Source organism: Anopheles funestus, chromosome 2RL (genome assembly GCF_943734845.2).
Source record: "Anopheles funestus chromosome 2RL, idAnoFuneDA-416_04, whole genome shotgun sequence".
NCBI lineage: Eukaryota > Metazoa > Arthropoda > Insecta > Diptera > Culicidae > Anopheles > Anopheles funestus.
Genome location: NC_064598.1, coordinates 1,889,071 through 1,902,348, shown reverse-complemented (window position 1 = coordinate 1,902,348; position 13,278 = coordinate 1,889,071). Strand labels below are relative to the sequence as shown.

General features: G+C 45.5%; 1 protein-coding gene and 1 long non-coding RNA gene across 14 annotated transcripts in view; one reads left to right on the top strand and one right to left on the bottom strand.

Moving 5' to 3' along the window:
* Positions 1 to 13,278, bottom strand: part of LOC125760711 (uncharacterized) — a 139,904-nt gene that overhangs the window by 72,068 nt on the left and 54,558 nt on the right. For all 13 annotated transcript variants that reach the window (XM_049421105.1, XM_049421106.1, XM_049421099.1 and 10 more), the window contains exons 3-4: positions 2,769 to 3,583; positions 761 to 1,588 (exon numbers count right to left, since the gene is read on the bottom strand). In XM_049421105.1, the coding sequence (XP_049277062.1) occupies positions 761 to 1,058 (298 nt within the window). In that variant the 5' untranslated portion in view covers positions 1,059 to 1,588; positions 2,769 to 3,583. The remainder of the gene's footprint in view (positions 1 to 760; positions 1,589 to 2,768; positions 3,584 to 13,278) is intronic.
* The window catches only part of LOC125760725 (uncharacterized), a 107,827-nt gene that overhangs the window by 73,454 nt on the left and 21,095 nt on the right, over positions 1 to 13,278 (top strand). The window lies entirely within an intron of this gene.

The following is a 13,278-nucleotide window of genomic DNA, read 5'->3' as shown; positions in this document are numbered from 1 at the left end:
GGAATGCGACAGGGGCCTAGGACCCCCGGTCCCCGGGAGCGCTCGTCTTAAATAAGTGTGCGTGTGCAATGGCGCATACGTGTTGTGCCTGCTGTTTCCAAACGGGTTGTCGCGTGTCTGTTCTGCTTTATCTTGTTTTTTTTTCGGTGCTGTTTTGTTTATGCACACACCAGCAAGACGATCCATGGCCGCGGTTCCAATTCAACGCAGGCACTCGCAGAAGGCAAACAGATTTGCTTGGAAATGGATCTGTTTATCGCGCAATGGCGCAATTGCCATGGTGAGCTTTTAGGGCATGGGTTGGATGGGACGGTCGGTAGTAAAGGCAGTGCCAAAGTGCCAGTTTCAATTGTAACTTTTTGCCGAAACTCTTTCAATTGCCTTCCCGTTGCTGTGTACGGGCGCAGGGTAATGGAAAGTGGGAAAAACTAAATTTTGCTGACGGCGACAACCTGGGGTCAGGAGGATGTTGGAGCAAAAGGCCAATTAACATGGGCACCGGAAATGGAGGCATAGAAACGATCGAGCCCATTTAACGGTTGCTAACGGTTGAATGGAAAAAAGGCGTTTTGTTAGGAGCGTTTCTAACTTCTATAAATCAGGTGACAAAATCGTTACAAATTTAAACTTTCAACTACTTTAAATAAGCAATAAATTTACGTATTGAATATTTAAACGACTAGACAAAAATACGCGAAAAATAATATTTTTTAACAAACGAATTAGTGGATATAAGAATGGAAAAAAAACTACTACTTACCGTAGTGATGCATTTTAGAGCTTTCAGGCCGCTGGAGATCACCGCTCGGTCGTCGTTCAATTCCGGCACTCGCGCTCGCACTGGCACTGGCACTAGCACTTGCCGCGGCCTGTACCACCTGGCATACGTTCACGTTGAACGTCATCAGCAGAAAGGTAACGAGCAAAGTTCGCGAAAATACGGTCGATGGTGTGGAAATGAATGGATTGCAGTCACCGCCGCAACCGCATCGGCTGCTCACCACACGGCGACTACGCGATCTGTTGTCCTTTAGCGCCATCATAGGCACCATTAGCATGATGGTGGCAAATCGTTTCCTGCCACCAACCGGGAGGATCCGAAGCGAGGGAAAATTATCACTCCGAAACTTTGTTTTGAGGTCTCTCCGGCGTCGGTAACGAGGTTGAGTTGTCTTTCGTTTTGTATTGTTTTGCTTTGTTTTGTTAGTTTTTTTTTTGCTTTGTGATACCAAACGATAATGGTGTGCGTATAATAAACGATGGACGCCTTTGCACCTCCAACGAATGTTTTTTTTCTCCTTCTTCTCTTCGCTGGTCGTTTGGTTGGCTTGTTTTGTTTCGTAGGCTTTTTAGCCTTTCGGTTATTTTTCACTCGTCGTCAAACACACACACACTGTCGCTAATTTTGTCACTTTTTCCTCACTGCACTGCACTCCATTTCTAGCTAGTATGACGTCAGCCGTTTCGGTTTTGCGTTAATTTGCCTGCGCATACTCGTCCGCCTTCGCTGTCGGCGTTTATTCCTTTGGGTGTACGACACTTTTGTTTCGCTTTTTTTCCTTTTAGGGACTTGGTTTTGCCTGCCACCCTGTAACGGGACATGAATATAATGATAGATGCTTTGAAATGTTGCAAAAAAAAACCAAAAACAAAAAAATCTCCCGAACCGTCAGGCGCTCTCATCCGCTCGAGCTCAAGCGAGAAGAAAGAGCAGATTTTTATTAGATTCGTTCAAGTAAGTGTTATTGCGACGCTTTGTTTCATCGTGCTTTATGTCCTTTCGTTTGAAGCTTTAAAAAATTTCGTTTATTTTTATTTTTTGTAAGGGCCGTTTTTTGTTGTTTTTTCTCCCGATGCCAAGTCCGCGCAGACGAAATGTGCCACGGCTTAGCTCACCCTCCCGGTGTGCCTGTTTTGGGGCTTGAATTTATTACCTTCATTAAAGATATTTGTATTGTGTGTTTTATGCTCTATTTTTGCCTAGCAATTTGCATGCTTCCGTGCATTCGAAGAAGGTTCTTTGGTGGGGTCTTGCTCTGTGTGTGTTTTATTTTTCTTTTTCTGCTATCTCACCATCGTTCCATTTGCCTTGGAAAAGTTCACACTTTTTTTGTATCGAGTGTTACCCAACATCGTTGACCTTTTTCTATGTACTCGTGCAAACTGGCATTAGACAGAAACCAAAATAAAAATTCAACCGTAAGCTTAGCACACGGCCTAGCTATTAATAATGATACATTTTCACGCTTTTGTTCTTTTGCGCGAGTCTTTACAGTAATTTTTCGCGTTTTTTTTTATTCGTGGAGAAAAGTGAAGTGTGAAATGAAAGGTAACCGGAATTCGGGGGCAGACCGGAAACATGCCCGTTTGCCATTAGCACACGAAAAGAAGCAGAACAAATGGCCGAGAAATAGAAGGAGTGAGTGCTCTAGTTATCATTGGCAATCGGTGTTGCCCGAGCTTTTCCTAGCAGAAGCCAAAAACCAAAAAAAAAAGCCATCACAACGGCTGTTCCAATCAGGTCGCTGCAATTGTCTAATCGTTCGAATGTTTGCTAAACCTAATATGCTTTCCAAAGGTAGAAACTCAATTCCATCCGCCATGGCTTCTTCAACAGTCCGTGGCACTTCGTTAGCTGACATCGAAAGCTCCCTCCATTTACTGGTTTAGAAAACGTGACAAGAACTCGAAGCAAATACCGGGCATAAATAAAATAAATCACAATTTCAACTGAATTGGTAACAATTCGCCCTACCCCGCACCCGTACCTTGTTCCCTTCCGATTGTGTCGCTCCCACTCCCGTCACGGTTCCGTTGCCAGTTTCACCGTTTCACTTCCGTAGCGACTTCCGCTGCCACTTCCGCTTCCGCTTGCGATTGTGACTAATGGGTAGCGATTTTTCCTTTTCACCTTCACCACTTTGGTACGGTTTCAAGTTCTCCTTGTACCACCGGTTCGTAGCACTTTGGTGCGGAGGAGACTTTGCTGTAGCGAGTGTTGCTCGTCCTTCCGGACCGTCCTTCGGTAGCAAAAGCACGACCGTTGCTCGTTCACCGGTAAAGTGGCCTCCACCTTCGACCCTTGGCAACGGTGGACCCTTTCTTCTCAAGCACTAATGGCCACTCGTGGCCGTACGGTCGTCCCCGTGACCGTCCGTTTACACTCTGCAGCATCTTGTCCCACTCTCTCTCTCTCTCGCGCGCGCTTGATTTTGCTCGCGGTACTTCAATCGCTTAAAATATACTTAATTTAATTTCATGACCACTTCACACAAACGTTACGATTGCACACTATTTTCGGGGTTTAAATTTTTCACGCTCATTGCTTTGTAGCTTCGAATATTCGCTTCGTACACGCCGCACACGGAGTTTATGCGTTCTTTTTGAGGTTTTTTTTAGAGATCTCCAGTCCAGTCCCTCAGTGGTCACACTGGGTCAATTCACCTTCTTGTAGCAGTGTGTAACAACCGAAAGCAAATTCAATTGATTTTCTGCTTCTCAATTTCGTCCCCTGTTTACAGCCGCACGTCCAACAGTTGGGTACGATGGAGTTCAGTGCCACCAATGTCCACGGTGATCAATACTGTGAAAAGAAGAACACATATAGAGAGGAAAAAAAAAGTTAGTCTCGAATCGAATATGAACTTTCGTTGGAGGTGGGGTAAAAGTTTTTAATTAAAACGCTTTCATCTAGATGGTCGAGTGGCGAAAGATGAGTCGAAATTTTCATCAATTATTTCGTTTTAAAACGCTTTCCATGTCGGTACACTCCAGGCGGTGCCACAGCTGGTTGGTGTACGTCCCAAGGGCAGGAAAAATATATACCCCAGACTACCCTTTCTTCATCTACTGCCTGTGGTTGTGGAGTTGGGCAAAGCTCTCATCGTCCAATTTCCCTACAGACGGTAACCCTCTGTCCGAGGGCTTTGAATTTATGTAGGCTCGACGGTTTTCAATAAAAAAAACAAGGGAAAATCTCATACTTTTTTTATTAGTGAAAGGATAATGCACCCAAAAAAACGGCCGAAACAAACTGGCCTGGGAATTACAAGCGAGCGAGAGCTTTGCAAACAGCTGATGGAAATGAAAATTAATCTCCATTCGTACGCATTACCCTCCATTTGAGTCTCGGCTGGGCGTAATTAATCTCCAAAAGGATTAACGGAAATGGATAGAAATCAGAGAGTAGAAACACTTGGCAAGTCCTCCAATAGGAGGACTTGGCAGGAGTGGATAAACCGGGTGGCTTTCTGTGCACCATTTTGTAGTTTCCCTATTCATGGTTTCGTTTCGGAAAGCTCTACAGCTCGTGGTTTGCGAAAGAGCTTAAAAAACGTAAGCATGAAATATACCTACAATATTACATTATTCCCCGAAATGTTAACTTCCACAGTGTTCAGATTTTGTACAATTTACATCACGACTGTGTTGGCCGTGGAGTTGTGGTACGTTTGATAGAAAAAAAATCGCTCCAGTATCGCTTACATCCAGGATTGATTGTTGCTCCACAATGTTACTCGCATATGGCGCACTCGCATTAACCGCAAATGGAGCAACGTTCGACGCTGGCGTTCCTGCTCCGTTTGGTGGTTGATTGCCACGCATTTCCTCCCCGGAAGGTGTCGGATGAACGGAACCAATGCCCGAAAAGCACTCAAGCTTAGACTGTTACCGATAACACAATGGCGTTATTTTCCCCACTGTTCCGCAACACTAACGCACGCTTTTTGCCAAACAAAACCCATGGGCTACATGGGTAGGTAGCAAACAAAACAAAAAAGGACCCACTACGCTTCGAGCTCGTTCCCATCGGCAGTTGGTGTAAGCTATCGGTTCCCGTATTTTCTACGCTTCTTGGTGTAATGTCTCAGGAAATATGCTCAGTCAGTGTTGGCACGTTTGCGGTGGTTTCGCCGAACGGAATCGGATTACACCGTTGTGGCGAAACCTGCGGGGGGGCGGCTTTTGTACCGGGGAGCTGAGAAAAGAGCTGTCAGCAGACGACCGTACCTATCGCAAAACTGTGGACGATGTGTAACAGTGGGGAAATGATTGGGAAAACATTGTTTTTAGATTATACATGAGCAGCTTTTTCAGTTGTTTTCCGCTCTTTTTTCGCCTTTTTGTTTGCTTCAACTTCCAACCAACATACCACGAAACGCTGACGGTGATCTGCAGCTGGAGCTTTGCAAGTACTGATGCATTTTGCCCGGGTTTACTGGAGTGGAGTTGGGGCTGGTGCAAACGATCCAGTAATACCTTCGACACGAAGACAGTTAAGGAATCGATTTTTCTCGTTGAAGCAAGACCACTTTTCGACCACGCCGCTTTATGGAAGGTTCTAGTTTTCGACACCACACCTTTGCGAGAAAGTTGCCACAGCTGGGCGAGAAATTTATCATGGCTAGAGGAGGAAAATCCGGCAAAGGAGAAGCTTAAATTGCACGGCACAAGACCGGAGAAACGGGGCTTGCTTTTCATCAACCGGTGGTGCGAGAAGGTTTCGATAGCTTCCTACATCCGAACAAAAACCCCCGCTCGGTATATGCGGTGAAGGATGATTTACATGTGAAATAAATGTTGTGGAGTTTCCGATTATTTGCTCTGCCGCATTTTTCACCACACCGCAAGAAGGTGGAATGGTCGGAATAATGCTTTCTCGCATCAACGCACCTAAGCCAAAAAAGCCAACCGGAATTCTTTTTCCCGGGGAAGCGGGGACCAAAAAAAAAGAACGGAAACAACCCAACGAAAAATCCTTTCTGCTATCGATCCCATTGCAAAAGGACTATCGAATAAGGTGTGAAGCAACAACAAGGAAAAAAACACACAAAATGAATAAAAACACATTCATCCAATACAGTACAGTTTTGAAGATAAACAAAATTTAAATGAGACTCCCGGATTCGGAACAAATGTGCTGGAGAAAATAAGACCACTCTAAATCGCAACCCCCCACTCGAAAACCGAATCATCCGTCCGTTCTAGTCCGATTGATTGGAAAAGCTTAAATGGAAGAAATTGGATTTGTTTTGCATCCACCCCTTAGGGGTGGGCGCGTTTGAATTTTAGATTAGACTTTGATGAAGCGTATCATCCAAACATGTTACGGTCAATTTGCGTTTTTCCGATCCTTTTTTTTCGTGTCGGCTATAGCACACTCTGAATGGTTTTTTCCTCGCCTTTACGTCCGACTGTTTGTGTGTGTGTTTGAGTGTGTACTTTAAAGCTTTTCCCCATACCTACCGCAACAATTACAAATAACACTTTTGGTGAACAACTCCAAAGTGAGCGCGAACCTCCCGCTCTCCGTGGAAAGCTTTCTTGTCGGGGAAGGTTGACTTCTTGCCTGCGTTTACGGCATTCAATACACCATTCTGAAAGGTTTTTCGTCAAGTGGCCATATTTTTCAGTGCAAATCGAGGAAGAATTCCAAAGTAAATAAACAGACGTCCACACCGGTTTAGACTGCAGGCTGGACGGAAACTGGTTGACTTGGCAAAAGTTTGTTATCTCGCCATTACGAAACTAATTGGGAAAGTTATTTGCCGTCTAGAATGGCACGAAATCAACCGTCTGGCATCGAAAGTCGCATAGAGAGAGGGAGAGAAAGAATGGGGAACGAGTTGTGTTAAGGGCTCCATTTGACATTTTTCATTCGTCAATTCCAATCCATCGCTCGGCTGAACTTTTGCAGCACCATTTCGATGCGAAGCGAACTTGTGCCTGCAACCGGCCAAGAGATGGCTGGGGGGAAATCATGATAACTGTCTCGTTACATCCATAACTCCTCCGCTCCCTTTTGCCCGTGAACCGATTTCAACGGAGGCTGCTTATCTTGGTTAATGGTGCGTACAGAAACGATCTCACAAATGAGGGTAATTTCGTGTGAAAAAGCTACTCTTCCACTAAAATTGATTTCTTCCTGGTCGTTCGCTTACATCACACGCGCCGGTAGAATACATTTTAACCTCCGGTAGTGAAGGAAATGGTGCCCAACCCTCCCAGAAGCCTTCGTGTTCACCTCCCAGCTACGGCTGGGACGCTTCGCTCACCGATTCAGGAAATGGCTAAAAGGTAGCTAATCTTCTGAGTGATTTCACCCACGTCGAATTGCTGCGTCCGGAAAAAAGGGCGTTCGCCGGTGGCTGGTAGTCCTCGCCTGTCTGGCGTGCGGGGTAGACTCATTTAAGATAATTCTTGTTTATTAATTTGCCATCCGTACCATTCTATCGTTGGCTAACAAACAACTTTGGCTGTCGAGTAGCAATCTCCTCCACAAAACCACTTTTCCCTCCATGCAGCTCTATCAACAATTCCACTGTAGTCGGGCTAGCTCCTCCGTCTTGTAGCCCGCAAGTGTAATAGCTGAGCTCATTATCCTTTTTCTGTATTGGTTCTGGTAGCTGGCTAGAATTCGATATTTCGATCCGATGCCGGATGGATCGGATTGCATCGAGGTAACTGAAGGCAGAGAGAAGGAAAACTCTCTATCCAAGCCATGCATATTGATCAGGCAGACAAGGACGAGCCCAAGCTTCCATACGCACAATCTACCCGGATTGCAACCATCGGAAGGATGTAAAACGAATATTGTGATTACTTTTCCACTGCTTACTAAAACAATTGGCTGGGCGGAACTGAACGCTCAAGTAGAGTAACCGGTGATCTATGAAGGTAGAACTTGAACCGTTCGTTGTATCGATCTGGGTTTTTTTCACCGCTTTGCCAAACTATCCATGAATGTGGTAAGAAATTGGTTTCGTTTGAGCAAAATCGGAACCCCACAGCGACATGTTGTGTGTTTGCATAAATTTTGAATTACTTCCAGGAAGGTTGCGGTGCGTTTTCTTTAATGCAGATGAAAGGGCATCGAGAGTCGTTAGTTTTGCTACGTCGTATTTCTAGACTGCAAATGTTTTTAATTCCATGAAGTTTACAAATCCAACAAAAAATTGTATCATTTATTCAATTTTATTTCTTACATGGCTTGTGCTCAATAGAACAATGCGAATAATTTCTAAAAGAATCTCTCAAGAAGCTCCTAAGTTGTGCACTGCCTATGACGTTATTCTCGTACACTGAAGCTTTTACATTCAACTTCAACCGCAAAAGCAACATGAGAACGTCTTGTTTTGTGGCTCCATTTAATTAATATCAAAACCACTTACAAGGCACAACATTTCGCATTCAAAAGACACTTTGCTTTGGCGGGTTATTTATCCCACGAGACTTCATTAAGCGAACGACCACAACGAAACGGAATGCAACGAAATACCACCCGGAACTGGTGAGAGAAATGATTGGTAATTTTTAAAGATCTTCTATGCAGCAAGTGCCGACCGCTTGGAAGTGCATCAAGAGTCAGACTTCTTCACCTCCCGGACATCTCGCCCAATCCACCGATAAAAGAAGAAGCTGGGACCAAATCCTAGTTAAGGCCAAGGCCTGGCTGTAAGCAACTCTGATTTTTATGATGATTTCCAGCGTCATAAATTCACGCTGCTTTCACGCTGTGGCAGTAAGTCGTCAGGCGCGAGTGACGCTACTGGCGGGTGTGGCAGGATACGACGTGGCCAGCTGACTGCGATGGGTTGCGAGCTACTGCCGTTTCCCGGGAGTACGAGACTGGATTGCAAAAGTGGATACTCTCAGCACGACTTAACCTGACGAAAGACTCTTTTCTGCGCTTCCGAACGCGCAATACGGTGGAAACCAGTGTATCAAAACTCGCGCCTTCTGCTGTACCATTTGTACGCCTGGTACACAAGCACACGGTGGCAAACACATTCCTCCCGAGACTGAAGCAACTTTTGGTATACATTTACTGGTTGCTTTCAAACATTGCCGCCCGCCAGTTGCTTTCCCTTTTTGCGTGCACGATCATATTTCTTACACGGCGCTGCATTATATCTAAATTATGTTTTCGTCGTTGATTTATGGTTCCGAGGAGTGGTACACGTTCGTGGGTGCTGCTGTGTCGATGGTGTCCGGCGGTAAAGTGCCAAGCAGCGTAATATTCCAAATCAGGGAGTGCACGAAGCAACGAAGTGGATAGACACTTCCCCAAAGCTCAGAGAATGTTACTGCTGGCTGCTGTCGCCATTGAGCTGCTGCTCGCTTCATTCCCAACGCCCCTTGGGAGGGATGGCACTCGGATGGCATATTCAGCCGGAGTACAACGAACTTCATTCGTCGGAATGGAAGCAAAGAGCAAGGAGGGAAACGTGTAATCACGGCGACAAGCAAGCAAGCGAGTGCAACTTGCGACCGAGCCGCTTTCAGCATTCAGCAGGCTTTTATCGTGTGTCAAACAGCCCGAGCCAAGTTGGCTTCCGCCTTAGTGCTGGTGAGCATAAAATGACATTCGAAGTAAGTAGCCCGCCCCGCACACACTGGGTGGTCCGGGAGGAGGTAAGCATGGGAAGGCGGGCCAGCAAGTTATTAAATGGCTCTCGCAAAAGAAGATGGAAGACATTGACTTTTCCCTCGTCATCGACCCACGACGCTGCGGCGGAGACTTTGATCTAACAAGCGAGACTTTTTCCTTGGACAGGCCTCGTCCAAAGCTTCCAGTTATGCGGAGAAGCATAACTTGCGATCGGGAAAAGCGATATGTACGATACACGCGACACACAAAAGGGAACGGTACCATTCGTCGGAATGGTAAAACAATTGTTCTTCCTACGCCAACGCCGATGCCTATCTTAAAAGCGTATTTCCGGCGTACAAGGACACGGTCAGATAGCGGCTCAGCGATAGGCGAGGGCGTGCGATAAACAAAAACAAAACAGAAACGAATCTTACTGGATTGTGACAATGATCTGGTTGACAGGGAAGTAGTAGTAGTTGTTGTAGCAGTAGTAATAGTCGCTGCTGCTCTTGTACCAACTCACGAAAAAGCACAGCCAATAGTGAGAGGTAAAAGGTCAACCCAAGTCACATAAATAAACATGAACGCAAGTTTTTCCATCGTTGTGCTAGGATTTCCATTATGTCGCTCTCTCTCTCTGTGTTTCAGCTGCCCAAACCGCGTCGAAATCGTCGTTTTCGATGATGAAAAACGGAAACAAACGGGGGCGAATGAATGATAACGGGCACAAAGGCAGAAGAAAAATAAAGAGAAAATGAACGTACAGAAAGGACGGGGACACTTCCGGCTGGGCATGGTTCGGCCGTTCGGTTTCGGTGCGTGCGATGTTCCTTTATGCCCCAAAACGCGCATTGTAATCTGCCTTTCGGAACCAAAACCATCATCGCCATTTGCTCATATATACACAGACGAAAGCAAATTAAGAGGTGATGTAAACATAAATATTCATATTTCGGAGAGCCAGGCCAAAAACGGCACGTTCCGTCGATAAGCATCGTGCGCGAAGGGAATGATAAAAACGCTCACAGATTTGTTCAAGAAAATAGCGCAAAAGCCTCCCCCCCACGGGTGAAAAGGCGAGCGAATAAATATTACTACTGGTTGGTCATAACACAACACGAAGGAATGAGCAATAACAAGAAAAAAAACACACCCAACATGAACTGAAGACAAACGAGTCGGCACTGGGGCAAGCGTGAAAAGTGAAGTGAATGGCAAAAAAAGAAAACGCAAAACCCCCTAATGGCCGCCAGCATAAGGCAAAAAAAGCTTTATGAATAAGTTTCCACTTTTTGTTTGTGTAGAACCGAGATCATCCTTCCCCGTTTTGCCTTTTGGGGGATAAAAAAAACCGGCCGACCCACATCGACATTGCTGTCGCAATATAGAGATGGAAGCGTCACACGAAGATAACAGAACGTAAATGGTGGAAATATGGCACTGAAGTGGAAAAAGGGGGAATGAAACCAAAGGAAAAACAGAGAAAAACGAGTTGCATCTTGCGCTGATGGATTATGGGGCCGACTGAAAGGCTAATTGGAAATGGAATCGCTTTTACAGCACTTCAGTTTTCTTCACTGGAATGTGTGTCCCTTCTGGAAAAAAGCTCCGTTAGTAGCTGGATGGCGTTAGGGGGGGAAAAAAAGCTCGTATGATTGTTTGTTTCTAGTGAGTAATGTGCGGAACGTGTTGATATGTGCGTGATCGTTCGGTGTTCTGTACGACAAAAAAAAAGAAAATAAATTCAGTAATATTGGACGCAACTTTACCTGTGAAAATGAAATAAGATTAAAAAAAAAGGGTAACTTCGGATTTCTTGTGCTACAAAGAACGATATGACTTCTACGCCGGGTAGTACACAAGAAATGCGGATAAAAAAATAACACAAAATTTCAACTGGTCAACCGGAAACGGAACAGTCATAACGCCCTGGCAAAAGCAGTTCAAGTTTGAGGGATGGAGAATAAGAAACAGCAGAACAAATGTGCAGAAGGTTGCAGAGAATAAGGTAATAAATTTTCATTTATAGCTTTATTATTCTTCTTTTATTGCTGTTATCCTTTACTTCAACTGTAATCTATTATGTCCGTCCGTGAGCCGGTAATGGTGTGAAAAGGCCATAACTCTTCCGCAGCCATTGCCAGCGTCTAGATCGTTCGTGAGTTGACGCCAAGATTCGCTCGAAAGCAACTTCCCGCAACCGTCGGGCGGATCTAAGCTATAACTTTATCTCCAGCGAATCAGTTCTCTCACACAGAAATCAGTGTATAATTGTTAACGAAAGTGCAGCGCAGATCGTAAATTGCTTGCGTTTACAAACTAGCGAGTCTGCTGAAAAACAACTAAATAAATAAAGTTATTAAATGGTCTTTCCTGTTGCTGCATAAAATAGTTCCTTTTCCAATAATCGAACAACAATGCTCGACATCGGAAAAAAAGTTTTTCCACTTGACTCCCGCGCTCTGTAAACGAGAGTGCCGGAAGTGGGAATTAACTTTTTGCTTCATTAGCATAACGTCATCAGTTTGCAATAAATCGTATATTACCTTCGTAAGTTTTTCACTCCCAAACCGAAACGGAACGACGGTAAGACCAGGCACAGGCACCTGGCTAAATCAACATCGTAAAATGCGTTCACAAATCATCAAACTGCATACGGCACCGAACCGAAGGGTAGAGCCTGTTTTTGTAAATGGCTTACAAAACGCTTCCACTTGGCTGAAACAACAACTTAATGAAGTGTAATAAAGGCGAACGGGAACCAACGCGTCCGAACCAGGGCAGGGCAGCGAAAAAAGCGGGCGGCAGGCTTGGAGCAGCTATTATAATAATTGGACCCCCGGTGGTGAAGGTGGTTGGATAGATGTTAACGATACTTCCTTCCTGTACCACCCTGTATAAAAAGAATAACCTGGTTGAGGTGAGGTTCTCGACTTCGTCTTCAAGAAAATACTTCCCATTAACGCCACCGATGTTGGCACACTTTTTAACACGCTGTATATTTTCCCCCACCTCATTTGGTTCTGGTTCTGCGCGGTGGCAAGTGGGAAATGATATCGTTAAGAAATAACATTCATAATCTTGCCACGCCCCCTCAACCAGTCAACAACCTTCGGCCCGCGTTTGCAACATGCAATGTTCTGGTGCTGCTGCAGCTCAAATGTGACAGGTCACATTCGCCTCACTGCAACGGGGCGAATGCATGCAAATGCAGCAAAAGCCCTCACACCATGGTCGCCAAACAAAGCGCACGGTCATATGGAACGGTAACGGAACAAACCGTCCCGTCGTGAAATGTCGCGAGGAACAGATTTTTCACACTGCAGGGCGAAGCAAAAGCTACACATTTAAATGCATTCACCATGCAGTCCGGTTGCAGGATGGTTGTGGACCCTTACCGGGTTGCAACGTACGCCGAGTAATGAAAGCAAGCAGCAAGAAAGGTGAATTACCCGCTGTTGTACAACCGGAAGGCGCCCATAGCGGTAGCTTATTAAAAACTTTTACCACAGCCTTGTACCGCCGACTTCCGTTACAGCGGGAGTCGCTCTGTGCTCGATATTAAATATTTTCACTCTGCTTTCCCTGGCCTGCTTTGCCCGGGACACGGCGACTACCACCAACTGCGGTGGAACTACTCGTGGCCAGCAGGGGTAGATTCCCAACGACAAAGTTCCACTTCCGGCACGGCACTACGGTGGCTACGAAACCAAGCCCTGTGGCGAACACAAGTAGAACAACAAACAAGCATGTGGTTCCCGTGCGAGACCACTCGTCACCCCATGACACCGAACGCGCTCAGGGGAAGACTTATTGTGCGTCCCTGCCTTCTGATGGGTTGCACAACTAATGGTTAAAATGAAAATGCTTGCCAACCATCGTTTTGCCATTAGTGTTGCAACAGG